Source organism: Lottia gigantea (assembly GCF_000327385.1).
Source record: "Lottia gigantea unplaced genomic scaffold LOTGIsca_17, whole genome shotgun sequence".
Taxonomy (NCBI): Eukaryota; Metazoa; Mollusca; class Gastropoda; family Lottiidae; genus Lottia; species Lottia gigantea.
The window spans coordinates 1,947,662-1,974,046 of NW_008708133.1; the positions used below are offsets into that span (position 1 = coordinate 1,947,662).

A 26,385-nucleotide genomic window follows, 5' to 3' on the forward strand; every position below is an offset into this window, starting at 1 on the left:
GCTACAAAAGACAGCGCAAAAGGTTCATAATGTGTCAAGAAAGCACTGTGATTTAAAACAAGTGAAATGTAAAATCAGTCTGGAAATGATTTTTGTGTAGTTTGACGACTTAATCATTACCTTTTCTTTTTTTCAGCTCTCAGATCATTAGCTATGAGAAAGTTACACCCTGAACAGAAGGCTGGCACGGCTAAGTGTTAGCATCAATTTAAATTGATTTAGAGTAACGTCAGACATTAATAATCACAACCGATTTAAAAATGGCCTTATGTGGCAGAAAAAATATAGTTTTGTAAACTATAGACAATATTGATTATGTTTTGCCCCTAGAGGAAATAGTCATATGGTGACATATTTTTTTATATATTCGAGATATATGGTCAGTAGATAATAACATGGAAAAGTCATTTAGTCGTAGGAATGGGGCAATTTACCGAGCCTCCGTGAATACATGTATGCACGTTAAAGAACTATTGACAGTTCACTTATCGGTGGAGTAACCGTGTGCTCATTTGCGTCTCTCCGTACAGACAAGGGAGGTCCATGATCGCCCCTCCTACCCCCCAAAAAGAGTCTGGCCCGGCTTTGTCCCCCCCCCCCCCCCCTCGCCACCCCCATCTGATGTTTCCTAAAAAACACACCGAGTGTGCTAATGTTCTGACATTTTCCTCATTTACACTGCATGACGTTCCGCTTCGACGTGAACCCAAAGTGGAGCGGTAAAGTAGTTCATAGTACATATCTATAACAAGCTTTGATCTCACCACACCAAATGTGCACAGTGTGCAGAATCATTCAGTCAACTTATTTATGCCAGTAGAGCAAGTTTAATATAACTTTTCACTAAAAAACAAAATCGGCAATATACTAGTGGCAATAATTTAGTGTAAGACATACACTGTGTTGTTGCAATTCAAAATATATATTTGAATACAATATTAAACAGGATACAATATCACAAAATAATTCAAAACAGTCATATTTATCCTTACATTATTTGCAAAAAATCGAAACACATAATAATCTCAAAGATTCAAAAATAAAATATCAATAAAATTCAGGCAATGGTGGATAAATGGTCGAACATACTGCTTATGTCTTTGATCGCTTTGAAGAGATATTGGTCTAGTCCTAAATTCAATTTTGATACGTATTTATTTATAGAAAATGTTGTTTTGATCCATATGCTGGTCATGACATAGCGTTTACAGGAAATGCTATTCTTTATTTCTTTACTTACGTTCAATGACATTTCAACAATTGTGTTCTATAATTCTGACAGATACTTCGATATTAAGTTAACCATAAATGGATGATACAATAAAGGTTCACGTGATACTAATCGAAAAAAATAAAATTTAGCCGAATATGTCAGGTCGTTATAAATATTTATGACATATGACATCTACATCGTATCGTATTTTTTAGTATTTTATATTTTTGACATAAATAAATTATGGTCTAGGTCACCCGGATTATTATGGTATATATCAACAAAAATAAATTAAATAACAATAAAATATCTATTATATATATTTATAATACATTTTTCAATGTTAATGCTTTATGTCCTCATTACGTTTTCCAAAAATCACACCAGAGCCAACTTGTAATTATTGTTCACTGGTGGCATTAAGTAGGTTCATCACCAGCAACCATTCAACACAACCATCACGACAAAAAATTAATCCGCCGCATCAATCGTCTCTTGATGCCCAAGCTGTCACACTAAGTATATGGATGTACATGCACATTAACGTTCTTTCATTAGCTGTCTCCTACAGTGGACAACGTAATTCTCTACAACCATAATCTTAAGGATAATTCAATTTCCATCTCTTTACTTGAATGCTCTTGGTTCATCATACCATGTTCCTATTGGTGTCGAGTCCGAATCTATAATAGAAGACATATATTTCAGAACGATGTATATTTTAAAGATAGCTTGTCAGGCAAGGTTATATACGCCCACTGGCAGCTTTGATTTTGAACCTAAATATTTAGCAGTACAGTAACAATCACCAGTATGAAATATTCAACCTTCAGTCATACACTTCTTTTGAACTCTTTAGGGCGTTACTGATTAATATCGAGTATGAGTTATTCCCCTAGTCCTTGAAAACGTGTTCAATCTTTAGCTCGTGAAAACTCTAGAAGACAAATATTCAGCGCAATAATGAATAATAAAACCAAGTTTCGTCAAAATCCGTCAAGAATTGTGCCTTCTAGAGTGTTTACAAACTAAAAATTGAACGCGTTTTCAAGAACAAGGGCAAATACTCATACTAAATATTTTTCAATTTTTCTGATTTTCAATATGGTTTATCCTTGGACGATTACGAACACTCATGCCAAGTTTCATCAAAATCCGTCATGAATTGCACCTTCTAGAGTGTTTACGAGCGTTTAAAGAACAAGGGCTTCATCATTGGGTGATTACAAACAACCATACCAAGTTTCGTCGAAATCAGTCAAGAATTGTGGACGGACGGAGTCCGACCGACCGACGGACGGATATGGGTGACGGCAATATACGCCCCCCATTTCATGTGGGTGTATAAAAAGTATATGACAAAATTTTACTGATTGTGTTGGGGTTCTTTTTGAAAACAAAATTATGTCGGTTGTTTGTTGTGAGCTTGGTAGCTTGTTACCATCACAATTGAAATTGATGCAGATTTCCAAAATTTATCTTTTTGTTAATAACTGTCTGGAAAAGTGAGATCAAGCTTCGTCACAATATCTATGTTAATTTTATGACAAACGTGACATAAAGATAACTAACAAGTCCTTGTTTGAATTTTAAGAAGGGAAACTATCAGTCAAACACAACTGATGATACTTCTCTGATGAACTTTTACTTCCGATTTTGCCATCCTTTGGACGAGATTTTTGATTGAATTGTCTTGCTAGTATGTATTTTTATTAATAACAAACAATAAACAGTTACTTCAAGTATCGTCAAAATCAGCGTAGAATTGTACCTTTTTTATGATATATTGTTGATCGCCGGACATGGGTGACGACAATAAACACATAAAGATGTAGGTGTATATTCAGACTCTGATACAATTATCATCCACGTGTATTGATTGTAAATCTCAACCAAATCAGAGCATGCATGGCATTTGGTGTTATTGAGTTCATTAAATCTTTCTTGTCACCAAATTTGTCAATAAATTAGAAGTCAGCCAACACTTCAGTTTTCAATCATCTGGAAGTATACAGGCCTTCCCCATCATTGGTCGTACATGATTGCACTATGGTAATTTCTTTTAAAAAAAGCTTATTTGATCTTTTCAATAAGTCCGAATCATCTGCATCTACTCCAGCCTCTGGTGGATATTTTAACAGTTGTCAGAAGAAAACGGCACTGTTAAAATAATGGGGATTTGCGAACGCTGTTTTAACTAGCCGATCAGTCTTTGTCAAACTTTGATGGATATAGATGGTCTAGGGAGAAACTGGTGGTATGACAGCACTACAAAAATAATCATGTCAAAATATATCTTGGTTTTGCCTGCGGAGATGCGGAATGTTCCCATTTAACAGGGCACTAGCCGACATCTGTCCAAGTAGTTATCAGAGGCTGGAATAGAGACATAATTATGTTTCGGTTTTCAATATGCGTTGAGTCACTGTTGTCAATTGTTATTATATGCACCAGTTACATTTGTTTTTATTTACGGTTGGGACTCACTAATAACGTAACAAAATGTGGCATTGCATTGAGTTAGGATATTACGTATGAAAATAGATGGGATCTTGTACAACGAGTAGGTTTAAATGTTAACTTCAAGTATCAAATTTATCATGTACATGATGACACAGTGCCTCCAACATTTTTTTTATCACCCTTCGCCATGCAATTAATTTCATTGTTACAAAACACCTTCTATTTTGAAAAAGGGTATAATCATGATGTTTTACAAGTGACAAACATACAAATACCGGATGATAGACTGCGATTCCCGTCAAGAATTAATAAGTCAGAATGTCACTTGACTGTCAAAGTATGTATCAAACTATAAGTCTCGTACGATATACGATATATAATTCTATATATACGACCCTAATGTCCATGTAAAATCCCATAGGGCCATTAGAGGAATAACATCCCTTTGCAAACCATACGTCCTATTAAGTATATCCAATCAGGAATCTCGTAACATTTGGTGTAAAAGGAAGGTGTTTGCAAATGGCGGCCTCTAATGACCACCTTCTTGGATAATCAATCGATGTGAAACTTGACAAACTTAATATTCACAACAAAATTCAGAGCATTCTAACACTTCCGTCCATCTAAAGCAATTTTTCAAGTTTTCAGGTGGGATTTTTCCGGTAAAGGCGAAATTGAAGGGGACATAATTCATTCGAGTACTCGTACTCGCTTTGCCGAATCATTGATTCGCATGCCATTTCAAATATGAATATTCTGTTGTAAAGATCATAGAAGATATTATTTTCATTCTTCTTCTGAAAACCATATAATAGCTGTTCTAAAATTGACACTACATGTCAAAACACTCAACCGTGAACATTGAGTCTCAATTTTCAGAAAGCAAATTTGTTACTAAAATTTTGTGTCTGGTTATTCAAACATTTTCCCAAAATAATTTATTTGAAGGAATCTTATTTAGAGGCCTACAGAAGTAAACTCTCTACCAATCAAAATCAATTGATTGTGAGCGCAATGGTTACATGGTCATTATCATGTAACGTTGCTTAAGGAACATGGGTCAAATCATGCTTTTTGATTGATTAATTGAGGTTTCTAATGAATAAATCAAAAGTGCTAATATTGTGTGAGGATATAAAAATTTTTGGGGATCAAATTTACTGAAACCCGAGTCGTTTTTGTCTCACGATTCGATTAGGTAGAGCTATTTTGTGCATTTGTGAGCCAGGACGTTTAGGCTAATCGGTGCATTTGTGAGACAGTTTACCTAAACTGATTAGGCTGATCGACCTAACCGTCTCAGTAGGTGGTTAGGCGGTTCGATTTGGTGTGATGTCATTGGTAATTTATACTATTGGCTAATTTGATCATAATGTTGTCTATATAAATATAGATGTCATTGGCTAATATTAATAGACAACCTTCTTTTGTTGACAGTGCAGTCAGCTATATTGCCTAATCGCTGTTATCACATTTGTGGGCCACTGCAAATCGTACCTAATGGTACGAGCAGAGCAAATCGAAACCTAATCGAATCGGGTGACAAAAACGACTCCGATTGAAAAAGCTAAAAATAGATTCCTTGTTTATTCACTGACTAAAATAGATCGTGATAATAGATTCCTTGTTTATTCACTGACTAAAATAGATCGTGATAATAGATTCCTTGTTTATTCACTGACTAAAATAGATCGTGATAATAGATTCCTTGTTTATTCACTGACTAAAATAGATCGTGATAATCTAACCACATTTTATATATATTTCTTTTTAGCTAAACCATGTTTAAAAGACATATTTGTAGAAAATAGTTCCCGAATTTGGAAACATAACCATTGAAGTTTTAAATTTTTCGGTTGGTATTTGCCTGTTTTGGTAATGTTCGGCTGTGAAAAGGCACTTATAGAGTTACCGGTACCTCCATTATGGAAATTGTGAGACCGCTTGATCATTGGAATCCCTTCGTAATTACGAGTTAATTATTGACTTCTGAGTTAAACTGGTATTTTTCCCAATTAGAGCACCTCTTCTTTTGATTTATATAAGTATCAGCCGTCAAAAAATGGAATATATATATATATATATACATGTAGTTAAATGAGATCAATAACGATAAAGATAGTTAATTTTTACTGCCAACATGTTTCAATTTCATATTTTCATACATGTATATATAAATAAATAAATGAAATTAAGAGACTCCTTTGTATTGTAACTTTACGATTTCATTGGTTGAATAAGTCGGAAATAAACTAGTTTGAAACACAAGTTATGCTGACTGACTAATGTCCATTAATACATAGTAAGTAAGTTACAGACTCATTAAAGGGTTAATTTTGTATCAAAGAAATATAAATGATATACCGGATTACAAGGGATTTCTAAATTATTATCTTAATATCATCTTTCAATCACAGACAATTATAGTCCATTACTTTACCCACATTCGCCTCGGGTATATCTTCTACCTATTAGTATTTGTCTTTGACTCTGAGTTTGTTTTCAAAGGGTGATGAAAATAATAAGTAATTGCATTAGAAACAAATTCTGGTCTCCAAATTAAAAACATGATAATAATCTCTAAAGTTTACATAATCAATGTCATGCCTATGTGAAACTAGACAACGCCAGAATCAACTCAACGTTGTTGATAGATATATACATACATCAAAATAAAAACATGTCTTTTAAGAAATATTTATGTTAAGTTCTTACCCGATTCTACATCCAAATTATCCAACAAATGGCACTTATTTATCGAACAGTGATAAAATCCATAACAACTACAATCGCGATCTGTTGAACACGTTCTTGTATCTATATCATAACAATGGGACTGAAATGTACAATAAACATATAATACTCAAAATTAAGCAACGAAAAATTCTTACAAGGCCACCCGAAGTCGACTTGAAATACCCCAGGTTAGCCATGTTCCCTTAGCAACGGTAAATATCATCCATATCTATATGGGTAATACCTACCGTTGCTAAAGGAGCATGCAGGTGAACAAGCATCCTAAAAATTGACCCAAAACATAGTCATGCGGTTAAAACAATATTTGTATCGTTTTCAATGGACATTGATAGAAACGGATTTATTCGACATATACAAAGAAATGCTCTTCCTATTCTATGAAAGCTTGATGCAATCGTTAATATAATTATCAATTTTGAAAGGACGATGTTATTTTAAGAGGGGATATTGATGATTCCTTTTTTGAAAAGATACAGATGCCCTTTGGAAAAGAACACCGAAAAGCTGCCACTATGGAAATGGAAAGAGCACATTATAGAAGATTTACGATGAAACTACACACCCGAAACTTTCACTAATTTCAAATTGTATAATCACTATTAATTTCCTTACAGTAGTTTGTCCCCTGCCTGAAAAATGGGATGTCTTCTAAAGTGTTTGTCGTGTTGGCGTTTGATTATCCAGTCCTTTACCGTTCTACATAGGAATCTTTAAAGGCGAGTCGACAATGAAATTGCTACAAATTTCCAAGCCTACGTGTAAATTGAGAGCATTTATAGAATATGACTAGTTTGTCAAATCAGGTATTTTGGTAGTAGTTCAACCATCAGAAACTGATGATTTGGCACTACAAGCTTTTGTTAACAAAAATGAAAACAATCCAATAAAGCCTTGGTCTGTGGAGTGAGCTCAGCAATGATTTATGTGTTAAATACAGCCATAAAGAATCGCTTATAAACTATTACTGTACAGGCTTAAAAGCTTCCTTTGCACTTTAAGTACTATAAACCCTAATATGAAACTTATGGTCGAATCAAATGAGAAATCTCTAAACTAGAAACACATGAACGTGTTATTGGATCCTAGGGAGGACCTCCTTCTAGCCCAACAAATCGTTTAGGGCCAGATATAAAATGCCACTTTTAATGGGATTTACTCCGAGTTATTTTTGGATCGCTGGTGTTTTAGAATATTCACAATAACAAAAGCCACAGTTTGGTATCCACAAAGCTGAACCATTAATGAGTCCAAAGGCATTGCCGGATACTCTACTGCTCATAGTACCATGATACAGTCGAATGAGAAGAATGGAAATGCCTACCCTCGACTGTATAGTGGTGTTTTGATGGACTCATCGATGGTTCAGTTTGTAAAGAAGCGAAAATTTGTGTCATATTTGGTTTTTGTCATGGTGAATACTCAAACTTAGGATCGTAAAATGGATAGGAGCAATTTCCCTAATAACCCGTAATATATCATGTTCTAGGAACTCGTACGGCCATATTCGCGGGATTATGCCTGTCGTGAAAAGTGACTCATGTTACTAATATCACCTTATTTAGTTTAGATATATTTGCAGACACGAATGTATGTACAGTAGCGCTTGGTTAAACCATTGGACCCAATCCTTCACCACCAGAAGTAGACATTATCGTGTACCTAAAATTTCACACTGTGGGTCGTTTAGTACACATGAGTACTAATAAGCTTAGTTCTGGGTAAATTGGGAGCGGTTGTTGTTAGTAAAACATAGGATAGATAAAGTGTATCCTGCTCTAATTCCATTCTACCCTACCCTGACTAGAATACAATAACAACTTTTATAATTTTACGCATAATTCTACACATGAAAATAGTGTTTGAAATAACACGCGTAAAATAAGATGAGACTTGATGATTATTGTGAGACTGTGCAAGAACAACAAGGATTTATTGGAGAAAAACATGACAATGGTATATTCTTGTCAGGCTGTAGTGTGTTTGTCAACATTAACCTTGTGCTCAACTGTCTACAATTTTCTACGGATTCTTGTCTGTTTTTGGTTGCAACATGCAAAAATGATGCCTCTGGATTTTCATGACGATCGAGAGATTTTTTGCACCTTTTTAGTAGTTGACCGGCTATCATGCCGATTGATTGATTTAATTTTTGTTTCTTATGGACATTATCCGACAAAAATGATCGATTTTCGAGTAGATCATTTTGTACACCGACTGTTAGCAATGTTCTAAGCATAATCTGCCGCTCTTAGGGAGTAACATCCCGTGTTCACTAATACAGTATTCGGTGATTGATTTCATTCATGTGTTAATTATATGAAATGAGGGATTCATTTCTGCGATAATTTTTTAATCATCCCATTCAGATCCGCATTTATAACAATAGATTGTATGTCATGTTCACGAGCCCCTTTCTAACAGGTTAAATTCGTCTAGCTAGATTCACTGTTCTCTTCATCAACTGTCAGATTAATACAAACATATAAAATCACTCATGTTCTTCACTAAGATCAATGATGCTAAATACATAAATACGTTGGACACTTTAGTATTTTATGAACTCTTCTAACCTTCTGTGACATTCATTATTTTATGCATCAATTTCATGGTTAATTCAATTTCATTTTGAAAGTTTCAGGTTATTAATTAATCAACTATGCTATTCGTGTCGCTGAACTTTACAATAAGGCGAAAATATAGATTTTTCTATGACAAGTAGAAACTTGAGATGAGATGCGTCCACACGAGTCAGTTTTATTCATCCTGACTTTTTTTGCTATTAATTTATTTATTGTTTGGTCCACTTCTCGTGTGGACAGAGCTTAGAACAAAATGATTCAAAATATATTTCAATCTGATAAATCAAACTGAATCTTATCAACTCCTTGATACACTTCCGTAAAACATTTTACTTCTTAAAATGAATTTAATTTTATTAGCTTCGTCTGCCTTAGAGGTGTTAAATTTTCTTTCGATTCCTTTAGAAAATTGTCGATTCAGCGTTGGAACCATAGAACTATAAAATATTACAGTTCTATGTTGAAACATAATATTTTAATGCCCGTTGATTAAGAGACGTGAACAAGCATTGTTCAAACATTTATATTGGTCCCAATGTACATAAAGAGAAAGATTAAAGATTAAAGTAATAATCAATTGATTTTAGCAGTCTCATTAGTTTTAATCGGCACGTTTCAGAATCTGGTCACAATTTAAAATTATTTGATAGGTATAATTGATAAAGTATATTCAATTGTCTAGATTTGTTATACCTCCTTGTTTCAGGATGCACTAGGACGTTTCAAGGAGGCATTCCTTAACAGGATAATAGTAGGCCTATAGAAATATAAGAATACGAATCACTGACACTGCTAGACTGCTCTTTTTCTTTCTAAAGTTCTATAAAGCATGGTTGCAAAAATGCTAATCTAATTGTGAGTTCCTGGGATTCAATTTGCCATCGCGGCGGAAAGGTTAGAGATGTCCACCTAACTGACGATAAAATAAGTCCTTTAATAACATCCCGGCTCTTACAGGAAAGTCAAATTCTCTCCTATGTGAAATTTGAAAGTAAGTTGTAAATGCATGGTAAAGCCTAATAGTAGTTGTGGATTTAGATATAATCTATTTCTATGTGTTATCACACGTACATGAACAAACGAATGATTTTTAGAATAGAGCACCCGGTTTAATGTTCTTTATTATTACCATATTTTAACTTTTTGAAATTTACCTCAATTGAAACTATGGCTATCTAATCATTGAATTTCTAATTATGTTTCCTATCGTGGCCCCCATTTAGATTTTAGTACTAGTTTTGGACACAAAGTATAAAACAAACTTACCCCATCCATGTCAAAACCACCGCCAATGAAACCCGTATTACCACTAGGTCCTAGATCATCAAACGTGGAATCTGAAAAGCTCTGGGAACTCTGGTCTTGAAGAAATGAGTCGAAACCACCAAAGGCAACATCGTGAGAAGCACTCCTAGTATTTTCAGGACCAAGCTGACCAGTGTTTGAATCAGATTCGACTGACGGAACATACGAATTTAAAGTCCTTGATCCGTCTGCAAATAGTTGATGATTTCCTTTATCTGCTTGTATCGCTGCATCTAACTTTTCGGGAGCATACCACTTAACATCGTCCGACATGTCTGAAGCTTTTACTTGCTTAGTGTTTTTAAGTGCGGCACTTTGTGAAGATTTCAAATTTGGAAATTCAAAATCTTCTATCACACGTTGCTCGTCGTCTGAATCGGAAGTTTTCAAGAGATTAGAGAAAACTGCCACTTTCGGTGAGTCGCCAATTTGACTATTTATTTCATAAAATGTCCCATCTATTAGCAGTCCACTAGCTAAATGAGGAATATTTGTTTTGTGGTAATTTTGGTGTAATAGTTTTGTTGCAGTATGTTTTGATTTGGAATATTTTTTAAAGTAAGGCACAGAAGGAGAACCTTCATCAATTTTGCTTGATTGTGACTTCACTTTGCTTTTCAATAATTTTTCAATTTTAGAAAGTTTCGTTAATCGAGCATCCTTAATAAACAATTTCCGTAATTTAGGTTTCGTATTAGAAAAAATCTGAGTTTGAAGTGATGTTCTCTTCCTCTTTCTCCAGAATGTAAACGGGAACGGAGTTGGATCAGTATGCTCCGGTTGCGGTAACGTATGTTGTGCTTCGTGTTTGAACTGATTAAACAAATGACGATGGTCACCGTACCAAACGAATGAATCGACACAGCTGACACTAATAAAATATAGAAAAATGACAAGAAAAATAGTTTTAACCAGTCCACAATATCTTTCCATTCCGAATAGTAACCCTCACACTACTGTACCTATCCTTCCTATCACTGTCTACTTCACTCAGTCACTTTTCTCGAGCTTTTCTGCGTTTCACCGCCAGTTTGTTTTCTCTAGATTCCACATTGAATCTGTAAAGAAAAGGATGGTCTCAAAGTAATTCAATGCCAACTACACGGGTTATTTATTTATTGTGACCATACACAGAGATCATTTCATGCGTGGGATTAAAAAAATCGATGTATTATCGGAGAGGTTTCCCCAAAAGAGTGTTTATGTGGGCAAATAAACAAGGCTATTTAAGATTAATTTGATCGATTCCTTAATAAGATATCAATAATACTTCTTCCTTAAATTGATACTAACTATACACGAATAAGAAAACAACGCGTCGATATTTCATTGATTTTTATAGATTTTGTTGGAAAAAATTCTGGATGATCGTTTTTATCAAAGAAAAAGAAAAAGATGAAGCAAAGATGAAGCTGATATAATTAATCGCTCAACAATGGAATCATATTCTCTATACAATACAATAGTTGTAAAGCGCCGTGGTGGATACTTTGGAGTATAAATTCGTTTTCTGCAATCTAGAGATCTAAATCTTACAATGGGTTGTACTGCACGCATTTTCAAAAGATGAAGCAATGATCATTGTTCTATCTATATGACCTTAAATTGATATCGGTACTATCAATATTATTGCCATTAATCTTGTTAATGCTAATACTTAAATTTTTCGCTGTTGATAAATGTCAAACATACATGTATTTACATTCTTAAATTATTGAAAAAACCTTTTTAGTGTTTTTGAATCTTTATCATTGCAGTTGTTTATAAATCGTTAAAAAAACATGTAAAAAGTTGCGACATGTCTTTCAAGGTTAACTGTATGCAAGGTCTTTTGGCGAACTTCCTGAATTTCACCTTGACGCTTGCTAGACTTTTCATAATCAAACTCAGGCGTGTCGCAACAGGGTATAAGGAGACCGTATTTCTTCCCGCCAGTACAACCGTAATTAATACGCTATACACTATGGGTTACATGTGCTCATCTATGATGCACATTAGTCGAAAGCACTTGATTCAAACATCTTTTAATTTGCGTTAAATATTTCAACCGAACAAATACATACAGATGTACGAATTTCGATTTCCAATGGATCACGTCAGCGATAAATTTAATAGGATGTTAGAATTTCCGATCGTTCGGGAAAATAGATAGTTAATCATTATAATTCAAAGTAGTTACAAACGTATCTATAATACGCTGTCGTCCACAGTGTTATGTGCGGATGATAGAGGCTACAGTTTTAGTCTGTGCTCCACGCCCTAGGCACGTGATACCACATGAAATTTGCAAACGATACAGAAGCTATTTGGGTGGAATTTGGTATTCATATGTTATGTATTGAAAAATTTTAAGTGACTTTTTAAGTTTTATTGCCATTGTCAGAGTATGGTCGTTTTTGACTCGTATATGGATTTAATAAGAATGTGACGTTCGCTCTCAGAAATATTGTTCTCTGCAAAATATGTAATTGATAATGCAGATTGAAATTCCAGCTATGTGCTTCGTGGTTGTCGCACGTTGTACGTTGACACACTAGTCAACTAAGACTGTTTAACCACCTAACTAATTTTTAGTAGCTAATATAAAAATTCAAAAATAAATATGTTTGAAATCCATGAGTATTTTAGGAATAAAAAAATTATGGAAATAGCATTAGCATTAAAAATACTGTTACCTTTTTATATTAAACGCATTTGATTTTATCTAAGAGTGATTGACAAAAATGCAAGTACACTATATGTCACGATATTAAATTACTAGAAATAAATTCTACTTTTTTTTTTAATTTCCTTCATTTTTTTTCACTAATGATACATCAATGATCATGCCATGGATTGCCATGGATTGCCAACACGAAATCACAATTCCTCTTACTTCTCAAAATATCATTCTCAATGAATGTCTCGCTGATACGTTTTAAAAAGACTTGTCTTGTTTGTCAAAATTTCAAACAATACCGGTCAATAATGGAACCAGGATATTTTGTATTCCTACCACCCACCCTACTCCTCACTAAGTATATGCAAAATAGATTAATTAATGATTTATACTTTGCTTACTTTGACGTTACTGTCATTATAAAGCTTTAAAAAAGACCTTTGTGTGTTTATCTCTTCTTCTTGCATCATTCTGATTTTGCTTTGGACGTCATGATTAAAAATAGTTTTTGTTATAATATTTCAAAACGGTAGCCAACGTCAGTATGTTCTGTAGGATTGGAATCGTGCTCTTTTCCACGTTTAAACATTGAAACATGTTAAATGATACATTAAAATAATTGAAGTTTTTAATATTTGGTACCATCTAAAAAATCTTTAAGACCATTGTTACAAAATAATTTCAATTTACACAAATGAAAACAAGTTACATTACAACAGATTATGTCAATTCCTTTAGTTCTTTCCCCATTAAATAGGAAAATTACAGATTGATTCAGCAATATCCTGTTAAGTAATATGATCAGAAAACAAGTCTTTTTGTCAGCATTGGGCAAAGAACCTCAGATAACTTCATCTCCTCATAGTCAGTTGTATCTAAACGAGTGAACGGTAAATTACTTTTTTTATATAAATTTTATTGTCTATTATAAATTTGAGATACTTCGTGACAAAACAGTGTTATTTGATTGTCATTGATGCCGTTCTTAATCATGATAAATAACAATTTGTACAGCCTAACCTGGCATATTATTCCTACTCTTTGGCTCTCGGTATTCACCTATCACCACCTTGGGCAATCAAACACTGAAATGTAACCCCACAAGACTTGAACTTATATCTTATCAACTCTACAAGATTCATAGAAGTTTCAATTCTCAACAGGATTATGCTCTAGTTTCTAATATATCATATTTTTCTTAAACCAGAATTAAGTCGTAGGAGAATATTCATGTCAAAACAAGATCAAGATGACTTTAAAAACAACCCTTATCTCAATATAATCAGAGGTTACTTCAAAATTATACATTGTTCTTTTTTTGGTTGACAATTACTGGCTTTTAAATGTTGTTCATTGATTATAAGAATGATTGCATGAAGGCGAGAGTTCCGTTAATACCCTCAAGGCTTTTATTTCGTAATTTTCTACATAGTTTAAGATCTATATAGTACATATATCTGATTAAAGCGGATGAAAGACTAATAGGTCCTGATAAAATAATCAGTGTATGGAGTAATCATGTTGTAATCATAGGTTATACTAATATTATATTATATATTGGTCTAATCAAGATCATTGATTATTTTATAGTTCATGTCCTTTTATATCAGAACTAGTGGATACTTTTATCAAAATACTCCGGAAAAAGCTGTACACGAATTTTCAGACTTATCTGCAGATTACGCAAAAATGTGTACAACTAATCTAAATCATTCACACATTTAAATTTCTAAACAGTATTGGCAACACATAAATCTGAGTGTATACACTTTGTGTGTTAAGGTTTTGACACCATTCTGGATGCGAGAGATTAAGCCATCATTCTGATAGTAAGACATAAAGACATTAATCTGAGTGTAAGAGATTTAGACATCATTCTGAGTGTAAGAGATCTAGACATCAATCTGAGTGTAAGAGATTAAAACATCACTTTGTGTGTGAAAGAGACTTAGACATCAATCTGAGTGTAAGAGATTAAAACATCACTTTGTGTGTGAAAGAGACTTAGACATCAATCTGAGTGTAAGAGATTTAGTCATCAATCTGAGTGTAAAAGACTTAGGCATCATTCTTGGTGTTAGAGACTCAGATTCTGGGTATAAAAGTTTAAGATTTAAGAGCTATATAAATTAATCAGATGTAGACATCAATATGAGTGTAGCAGGTTAAGACATCTATGATAGTTGAAAGTGGTTGTAAAAACAATATGATTGAAATTACGAAAGCACAGACCGAGGAGAAAATTCAGCTATTGTTATGTTCAGAAAATAGAAGCGAAAAAATATGTGTCAGTGTAACAGGTTAAGATGTCAGTCTGAGTGTAGGAGGTTTAGACATCAATCTGTTTGTAACAAGTTTAGACATCAATCTTCAGTGTAGGAGATTTAGACATCAATCTTGAGTATTGGAGATTTAGACATCAATCTTCAGTGTAGGAGGTTTCAGACATCAATCTGTTTGTAACAAGTTTAAACATTCTGAGTGTAACAAATTTAAACATTATTCTGTTTGTAACAAGTTTAGACATCAATCTTCAGTGTTGGAAGTTAAGACATCAATCTGTTAGTAACAAGTTTATATATCATTCTTCAGTGTAGGAGGTATATGCATCTTCAGTGTTGGAGGTTAAGACATCAATCTGTTTGTAACAAGTTTAAACATCATTCTGAGTGTAACAAATTTAAACATCAATCTTCAGTGAAGGAGGCTTAGCTATCAATCTTCAGTGTAGGATGTTTAGACATCAATCTTCAGTGTAGGAGGTTTAGACATCAATCTGTTTGTAACAAGTTTAAACATCATTCTGAGTGTAACAAATTTAAACATCAATCTTCAGTGAAGGATGTTTAGACATCAATCTTCAGTGTAGGAGGTTTAGACATCAATCTTCAGTGTAGGAGGTTTAGACATCAATCTTCAGTGTAGGAGGCTTAGACATCAATCTTCGGTGTAGGAGGTTTAGACATCAATCTTCAGTGTAGGAGGCTTAGACATCAATCATCAGTGTAGGAGGTTTAGACATCAATCTTCAGTGTAGGAGGCTTAGACATCAATCTTCAGTGTAGGAGGTTTAGACATCAATCTCCAGTGTAGGAGGTTTAGACATCAATCTTCAGTGTAGGAGGCTTAGACATCAATCTTCAGTGTAGGAGGTATAGACTTCAATCTTCAGTGAAGGACGTATAGACATCAATCTTCAGTGAAGGAGGTATAGACATCAATCTTCAGTGTAGGAGGTATAGACATCAATCTTCAGTGTAGGAGGTATAGACATCAATCTTCAGTGTAGGAGGTTTAGACATCAATCTTCAGTGTAGGAGGCTTAGACATCAATCTTCAGTGTAGGAGGTATAGACATCAATCTTCAGTGTAGGAGGTATGGACATCAATCTTCAGTGTAGGAGGTATAAGCATCAATCTTCAGTGTAGGAGGTATAAGCATCAATCTTCAGTGTAGGAGGTATAGACAGCAATCTTCAGTGTAGGAGGTTTAGACATCAATCTTCAGTGAAGGAGGCTTAGACATCAATCTTCAGTGTAGGAGGTATAGACATCAATTTTCAGTGTAGGAGGTATATACATCAATCTTCAGTGTAGGAGGTATATACATCAATCTTCAGTGTAGGAGGTATATACATCAATCTTCAGTGTAGGAGATTTAGACACCAAGATTATGTTTCACCTTGGTGTGAATTGTTTTTAAGCATAGTATGGCCTTCATCTATTATATTTCAGTATCAGCAATTATATATAGTTCCGTTTCCTCTTAGTTTAGCATTTTACTGTTAATTGCATCAATTAATTATAGAAAAACTATATTTATAACAACCCAATCCATTATTTTCTATATATAGTCAACAAGTCCCACATGATCTAACATATTTTTGTTAATATGCTGAGTTGGTATTTTAATGATTTTTTATATCAAATTGGATTTATAGAATTAAAACTAAATAATTGTCATCCCGAATTCTTATGGTGTACTGTTTTATTTGATAGTCATCTTTATTGGGAATTTGTATACTTATATTAGAAACTGGTAACATTGAAGTATGCCTCTCGAACGAACACCATGAACACAGGCATTTCGAAAACGCCTTACACACAGGTCGATGTCTAAACCTGTTACAACCAGATTAATGTCACCGTTACACCCAGATTAATGTCTTAAACTGTTAAACCCAAATTGGTGTCTATACCTGTTAAACCTAGATCAATGTCTAAACCTGTCACACCCAGATCAATGTCTAAACATTTTAGGCCTAGACTCAGATTGGTGTCTTAACCTGTCACACCCAAATTGGTGTGTATACCTGTTACACACAGGTCGATGTTTAAACCCGTTACACCCAGATTGATGCCTTCACCTGTTATACCCAGATTGATGTTTTAAACTGTTACACCCAAATTGTTGTCTTTACCTGCTACACCCACATTGATGTCTTAACCTGTCATACCCAGATCAATGTCTGAACCTGTTACACCCAGATTGGTGTCTAAACTGTTAAATCCAGAATGAATGTCCAAACCTCTCAGACTCAGATTATTTTTGACATCCAGATTGAAGCCTATTTATGTTTATTCAAAATATATCTTCACAGTGTCCAAAGATATAGCCTTGAACAAAAACCCAAGAAAATGTCAAACCGCACAGAAAAAACAGTTTAGATAAAAATGTTTATTGAAAATGGAAGTATAAACGAAGCCCTGAGGTAATAATCTTTACTCACAAAGTTTTACAATAGATTATAGCAAATTGGATATAAAGATAACAAATTTGTGATTATTATTACGTGGCCATTTTGGTAAGACAGGACAACATGTGGGTGGAATTTCTCATCAAAAGATTTAGAAAAATGTTTCCGATTGCAATTCCTGTTTGGCAGTTGTCTAAAAATAACAGTTGCCTACAGTTTTACATCATATAAAAGCATGATTTATACATCAATGTTGCACATAATATGATAACGTCGGTTATGTACTAACTATTCTTAAAGGATGCCTCTTCAGAAATGTCAATATTCTAAGCTAATGAATAAATTGTATTCCAAAGAAAATGAATATGTAACAATATAATCAACCCAAGCATCAAAGAACATAGTAAACTATTTAAGGTCAAAAGTAGTGTGGTATTCTCATGCTCTCGTCATAAGGCTGTTTATAATTCTTACATATTTTTATATTATCGGCTGTAACTTCATCTACGATAAAACAAGACATCATTGGCGAATGGAGATAACCATTTCAACTAGTCATGTCAACAACCCTAAAGTAATAATATATATTAATGTAATTACAACGGATCAAATGGAACAAGGAGTTTATTCATCGCTTGGGGCTTTACTTATACTTCTTACTCTATCCGAAGTAAAGTTTGAAATTCAAGGCAGATCCATCACAGAAATTTAGAAATATGAACCCCTCTCCTCTTATGTCAACCTTAATTATGTGTCAACGTTGGCATTTCTTCTCAAATGGAGAACCTTTATTTTCGGTTATCAATGGCTTTCCTTATGTTTCAAATGTTTAGTTGAAAATTGGTCAGCAAATGTAATTTCTGAGTTTATAATACGGAAGACCAAACAGTCCAATATTAAGACATTAATCCTTAATCTTTACTCCTTAATGCTTAATTCCTACTCCTTTTATTTGGGTCATTTGTGATATTTTGTTCATCAAAATCAATATTCGTACTATTTAATGACTGAAATATGACAATGGACTGAGTTTTGGCAGTGGAATTGCTTAATTGTCTGTTGCCCAAGGCAGATAACACTACATTACATAATATATAATTAGTGATTGTTTGTGCTCTAAAACTTGATAAGATAGAAATGGAAATTGCGATAAAAGTTTATCTCGGGGCTGTTTATATTTGTCCGGCATAAATAATAACCATCAATACTGGCACTCCCTTTTATAATACATAGATCTTGACATCATAATAGTACCTTAAAAAGCCTTATAATCAGTAACACCTTTCCCTAACATCAGTGTAACCATACATATTCCCCAACATCAGTGTTGCCATACCTTTTCTCTAACTTAAGTGTTAAGTGTTACCATACATTTTCCATAACATCAGTGTAACCATATATATTCACTAATATCAGTGTTACCATACACATTCCATAACATCAGTATAACCATACATATTCCTTAACATCATTGTATCCATATACATTCCCTAAAATCAGTATTACCATACCTATTGTCTAACATAAGTGTTACCATTCATATTCCACAACTTCAGTTTAACCATACCAATTCTCTAACATCAGTGTAACCATTCATATTACATAAAATCAGTGAAACCAAACATATTACATAAAATCAGTGAAACCAAACAAATATAAAAATAAAATCAGTGTACATAAATAACTAACATCAGTGTAACTATATATATTCTATTCTCTAACATCAGTGTAACCATCTATTCCTTAAAATCAATGTAAACATACATATGGTTATGTAACCAATTCTTAATTTTAGAGCAATGTAAGCATACCTAACTCTCAACAATAGTGTAACCATACACATAAACCTTTAATTAAGTATTTACTCGGATATGTTTAGATATATTTCAGTCCACTGGTGCAGTATCTGCAGACATAATACATTCACTCAGACGTATAAGCTACTGACATCAATGATATTTCAATTAAAACAACACTTCCGATTCCATTCTTACCTTGGGCATCATAATGTCACTATGAATCTTTTTGTCCAATATACATGTGTTTGGCTTTGTGAGCATATTATTCTAGGATGTCTATCATAAAATGTATTAAGACTGGGGATAATGTAAACAATAAGCCTAGTGTAGTGTAAGATGATGACAGAAGTAATTAAAAAGTTGGGTGTGATATAAATCTGGCAGTACAATACAGAAATGATTGTATTTAAGTATAGTAAGGGCTATAGTAAACTTATTAGTTAAGAAAGGTTAAATTCATTAATGAAAACAGTGTTGTTTACTTGAGGCAATGAAACAACATACACATTACACACCGAGGCGAACCTTGACAATTACGCCATTTTTTTCAGACAAATATGTTTGTAAAACATGTCGAAATCAATAAATAAGGCTATGGTTGTGAAGTCACGCACCCTTTAATTTAAAATATCAAGACAATAATTTCGTCAGGAATAGGCTCTATCTACTAAAAACAAAGAGCTTCAGGTATATTTTACAAATATAGAGTCCTACAACATGGTAATAAATATTTCATAAACCGACGCTGTAGGCATTTCTAGATCTCCGTTTTAGTACTTAACCATTTGTCTCCAGTCCAAGGCGTATGATGCGAAAGCAGAAAAAAACGAAAAGACAAATTAACAAAAAAAAGCACAAAAAAATTACATAAAATTTTTTTTCGAATATTTCTTAAATTATCACAATTTTGGGGAACGATTTCTCTTTCTGGCTTGCACCCTCGCGCACAAAATACGAATTTGTTGGTTATCAAACCAAGATATCATTGCAAATTTCTTAGCATTTTACACTGGGGAAACTTACCTGTGTGCCTAACGAAACCACCGAAGTCAAGTTCTTGTTCTTCGTTTGAATGTACTAATCAATTGGTTGTTGTTCTCTTGTCTGAACAAGTCAATTGGTTGTTGTTCTCTTGTCTGAACAAGTCAATTGGTCGCTGTTCTCTTGTCTGAACAAGTCAATTGGTTATTGGTCTCTTGTCTGAACAAGTTAATTGGTTGTTGTTCTTTTAACTGAACAAGTCAATTGGTTGTTGTTCTCTTGTCTGAACAAGTCAATTGGTTGTTGTTCTTTTAACTGAACAAGTAAATTGGTTGTTGTTCTGTTGTCTGAACAAATCAATTGGTTGTTGTTCTTTTAACTGAACAAGTCAATTGGTTATTGGTCTCTTGTCTGAACAAATCAATTGGTTGTTGTTCTTTTAACTGAACAAGTCAATTGGTTGTTGTTCTTTTAACTGAACAAGTCAATTGGTTGTTGTTCTCTTGCCTGAACAAGTCAATTGGTTGTTGTTCTCTTGTCTGAACAAGTCAATTGGTTGTTGTTCTCTTGTCTGAACAAGTCAATTGGTTGTTGTTCTTTTAACTGAACAAGTAAATTGGTTGTTGTTCTTTTAACTGAACAAGTCAATTGGTTGTTGTTTTCTTGTCTGAACAAGTCAATTGGTTGTTGTTCTCTTGTCTGAACAAGTCAATTGGTTATTGTTCTCTTGTCTGGACAAGTCAATTGGTTGTTTTCTTGTGAATGAGCAAATTTCTTATCATTTTAATTACGGAAAATTACTGAAACTACCGAAGGCAAGTTCTTGTTCTTCGTTTGAATTTACTATATAATTGGTTGCTGTTCTCTTGGCTGTACAAGTCAATTGGCTGTTTCCGTTTGTCCAAAGAAGTCAAATGGTTTTTGTTATTTTACAGAGTAAGTCAATTAGCTCATTTGTCTATACAAGTCATTTGGTTGTTGATTTTTGTCTATAGGGGTAAAATTCGATAATATACGGTGTATGGCAACCTCATATGAAAAAGGTCGATTTTCATGGAATACAATTTCCCGTTCCAAGTCGTGCCATTTCGGTGAGTTGTAGAGGAGCGTAGCATTTGTGGCTGGCCAAAAAATTGGCGGCACATTGACACACAATGGCACTACTTGTTTACGAATAGGTTAAGTATTGTTTGTGCTAATTTTGCGCTGTGTTCACGCATGTTTTACACACGTGGCACTCATATGGTACGAATACTTATGCATACCAAATGTGTGCACCCTTCGCGCACTCCTCACACTAGTTCACAAAGATTTTAGTAAGTGTCAGCGCGACTTTACCCTCTATACTTGTACCTCAGTTTATTTTTCCATGCGATCGACTAGACATTTTTCCGTGCCACCCCTACTGACCTGCATCACTTCAAATCGGGTTTAAAAATCCTTACTTATTATCTCATCCTATGCTGAGACCGAACACTGGAATTTCAGGTTAAAGAGTAAGCGTTCAACTAACTGGACAATTGTAGCTAAATGGCCAGATAACTTTGATAGTGGCATTACCTGACAATCTTTATTGGGTAAGTCGATCAAGTTGGTCGCAAAAATGTCCTTAAACTTAAAAAAAAAACATTCAAAGTAGTACATTTAGGTGTGCGCTGAGTTCAACCAAAAAAAGGTGATCTGGATGAAATGCATCAAATTTCATTTGTTTTCATACATTTATTTCATGGTTACTGTTTCATTTTATGTTTTTGTTGTATCAATATTTTTGGTAAATATCCATTTTTAACACCTGTAACAATATCGATCTGCTAATCAATATATCTTCCAACAAAAACTTTAATGTGAACACGGCTTTAGTCCATTGAACAATTATAAGTTCATAATTAATCTAATAAAAAAGAACAGTTTTGTGTGTAACTATTAAGTGATATAAATCATATACTTCTATTCGCAATAATATTATCTTCACAATAAAACCAATGCAAGTTCTAAGATAACAATAAAAATGTAGCCTACCTCAGCGAACTGCAATAGTTGTTATATTTTACTTGAAATGTTTGAAATGTTTGGAATGTTATTAAAATAGTTTACCTTTTTTCGAACTTATAAATCGAGGTTTCTGTGATCTCACAACCCATGATAAACGGTTGGTGAAATAATTAGTTAAATTGCTGAACATTTATCACAATAATCAAATTAAGCCTACCGAGTATGTAAAGACTTCAATGGTTTAACTGTATTGATATTCAATGTAGCTGGAATCTAAGTCCTTATAACTTTACTTTAACAAATGTACATGTGTACAAAACGTAATGTTCTTTTAAGCGTTTTTTGCACCTACGAAATATCACATCCGAGACATATAAAAGTATACCTATTTGTTTTTCGGTTAAACGTTGCTTCCTGAGAGGGATTTTTAAGTACTTCTTACTCTCCCAGTGAATACAGTCACTATAAACAAATCAATACGGACATATTGTTTACTGTATTCTGTCGAGAGCTCTAAATTGGTTGTATTCCTTGCATACAACCCAATCACATCCCTTAATATACAAACTGTCTTGATAGAAGAAAAGGTCCTCATGATTTCAATATAATAGATGTAGTTCGTCAAACCTTGACATTCTGATGATGTTAAAAGAGATGATAACTACTCGCAGCTGTTCAAAATAAAAAGCAAATTATTACAAAGGATAAACAGGGCGATATTCTAAAGGTTAGTAAAGCAACTTTAAATGAACAATTTGGATTTTAGAAGAAAAAACAGCTATTCATTGAATAGTCATCGTTTACAATAATTGATGACTCTCTTACAATTTATTGGATTATTGTGCTGAAAATTTAAATTAATTACCAACATTCGGAATGCTTCGTTGAAGAAAATGTCTTGTTGCATAGTTTTAGGTCCGCATTACTGGTATATCAGAGATTGCTTCTACACTGCCTATTATAACCTTCCATGATTGAAGACTTTGGTGTTTCATATTTGAGCCAAAGCAAACACGAAAAACACATGTAAGCATGGTTAACAACAATGGTAGGGTTATGTGGCTTTACCCTAGTGACTTAGTTAATATATTTGCATTTATACATTTTTAACAAGTATCACTTAGTTAAAGAACGTACCCCTGATAAATCTATCTGATAACACTTATGACCACGAGAGTTTAATTATATCCTAAATAATTTAAAGAGATACAATCATGTTGTACAAATCAGTTAGAAATTAAAGATGTTAATTTAAAGGGATAGTTTGACCATTTTGGGCGGATTGATTTGTGTGTTGAATGTTCGTTAATAGTCTTCAGAAGTACTAGAAATGTACGGAAATCGCACAATTCCTTTAAAACTATTTCAAACTAGGAATTTAACTTACTATTTCTAAATGTGTCTTTTCTATGTATCACAGAGTGTCTTGAAATGACGACTCGTCATTTTAATATTCAAGCGCGGATAATTCTGCATACCCATGGATTGGTGGGCTGAAATTTCGACGATGAGCTGTGAACACTATTACTGATTGGCTTAGCTACAAAAATTCCCGTTTCTAAGACTAAGGTATCATTGGTCAAAAAAAAAAATGGCGCATCTGTCCCTTTAAATCTAAATTGTCCACTTAAAGCGTTAAATTATTGGAGCCTACTTTGGCCCAGTCTTGGATCCTTGACACTTAAAAACCGTCAACAAGAAAGATAGTACCCGAAGAGAATGTACTATGATCCTTAGCCAATGGGGGAACTATGTTAGACTATGACCATCAATTTTGATTGATAGTCATGAAGATGGTGACAATTTAGATTGATAATAAGGGTAAAGATAACAATCATGCTAATTGTACTGGTTGACTAAATGGATTTTCTTTTCAACAAACAAACTTAATTATGTCTTTCTCTTTTTGTACTAATGAACTTGATGTTTTTGCTTGTTCTCATGCCAGGAATCTGTCTTTGTTGTGTATATTTTGTGTATTCACACATCTGTACATTCTAGTCTGATTTGTTTCATTAAATGTCCCCAATGTAACAGAAGTTTGATTTTGTGGTGATACTGTTATATTTTGGGACTTGGGACATAGTAGATCCCGAGGAGAAAGGCAAGGGAATGGTTAAAGAATTAAAGGATAGCATACTATAACAACAACAAAAAATACCAACAGAAACAATGGAGAAGAATTGAAGGACATCAAACGCCCCACACCGAGGGGCAAAATGCCATCAAGTGCGTCTTGCCCCGAGCTTAAAAGGGCGACTAGAGCAATAAATATCATAAACACTACGTTTGTTTTTGTTAAGCAAATCATCTAATAAGAAACCTGGTTTCAAAAATACAGATAAAGATCATTATTTCATACAATATTGAGATCACCAAACCTTACGACACCCACCCAAAAATTAGATAAAAACAGACACAAACCTTTTATGAACTGTAACTTTTTCAGCAGGCCTTCAATTTAGCTACAAAAATGGCAGGAAGTCGTTGGGGATCACGTGACTAACGTAGACAAATAGATTAACCTTAGATTTATCCGCAGAAGGCGCCTTACCCGGAGTTTCCCTGGGTACTTGATATCTTTCAATTCTCCGTTGTTTCTCTAGGTACACGATATCTTTCAATTCTCCATTATTTCTCTGGGTACTTGATATCTTTCAATTCTCCGTTGTTTCTCTAGGTACATTATAAACTTCAATACTCCATCGTTTCTCTAAGTACACGATATTTTTCAATTATCCGTTGTCTCTCTGGGTACTTGATATCTTTGAATTCTCCATTGTTTCTCTGGGTACAGCATAAACTTCAATATTCCATCATTTCTATAGGTACACGATATCTTTCAAATCTCCGTCGTTTCTCTAGGTACACGATATCTTTCAATTCTCTATTGTTTCTCTAGGTACATAATAAACTGCAATACTCCATGGTTTCTCTAGGTAATTGATATCTTTCAATTCTCCATTGTTTCTCTAGGTACATTATAAACTTCAATAGGGTGACAATGGAGAATTGAAAAATATCGTGTTCCTAGAGAAACGATGGAGATTTGAAAGATATCGTGTATCTAGAGAAACGATGGAGTATTGAAGTTTATAATGTACCTAGAGAAACAATGGAGAATTGAAAGATATCGTGTACCTAGAGAAACGATGGAGTATTTAAGTTTATAATGTATCTAGAGAGACAATAGAGAATTGAAATCTTATCAAACTAAATTTTATCACATTTCGGTGAGGTTTTCTTCAAGTTAATCACTCAAACCCTAATCAACCTTCAGACCACCAAGAAACACCCAGAGGACAAGAATGGCATCATTGCCACAATATTTTTCACCTGATGATGAAAATGTTTATTGGTGGAACGTTGTGTTTTGTTGGGAATAGCATGGGCGTATTAAGGCCATTTGTTTTTTTTTGTTTTTTTTGTTTTTTTTTTTTTGTATTTTCAAGTTATTATATTGAATTTTCAAGTTAGTTGAATTTTCAACATACTAACTTGAAAATTCAACATGCTGACTTGAAAATTAAAAAAAAAATCAATTTGTGTCCCGCTTTTTTTTTTTTTTTTTTTACCTTTATAGTCGCTAATAGATTATTATTGTACGAAACATGAGCAAAAACGTTATGCCATCGCTCGACTTGGTAATGTAAATAACGTATATACATTTGGTACATTCACATAAAAATTGAAAATAATGCTCAGTGGCGTATTAAGGATGTGGGCCGTTGGGTATGCCCCTATCGCCAGTTTCGTGAAAGGTGTTATTTTGAGGTGAAAATGAAGCATTCTGAAAGATCCAAGTTCATCTTATGCTATCTGAACACCTGTCATTTTTGCCCCTCCCTCTTAGGCATCTTTTATATACTACTCACCATTTGGATAGCGTGTACATTGTATTTTATCACTGGTACAGCATGAATCATGTGATTGACCC

The 26,385-nt window shown here is 33.7% G+C and overlaps 1 protein-coding gene across 1 annotated transcript; it reads right to left on the bottom strand.

Moving 5' to 3' along the window:
- Positions 1 to 1,840: 1,840 nt before the first annotated feature.
- On the bottom strand, positions 1,841 to 11,253 carry LOTGIDRAFT_158539 (hypothetical protein; the record flags this gene model as incomplete). The annotated part of the gene is made up of 3 exons (XM_009051694.1): positions 1,841 to 1,896; positions 6,395 to 6,515; positions 10,282 to 11,253. The coding sequence occupies 3 exons, from the start codon at positions 11,251 to 11,253 to the stop codon at positions 1,841 to 1,843; spliced, it is 1,149 nt and encodes a 382-aa protein (XP_009049942.1).
- Positions 11,254 to 26,385: the final 15,132 nt, after the last annotated feature.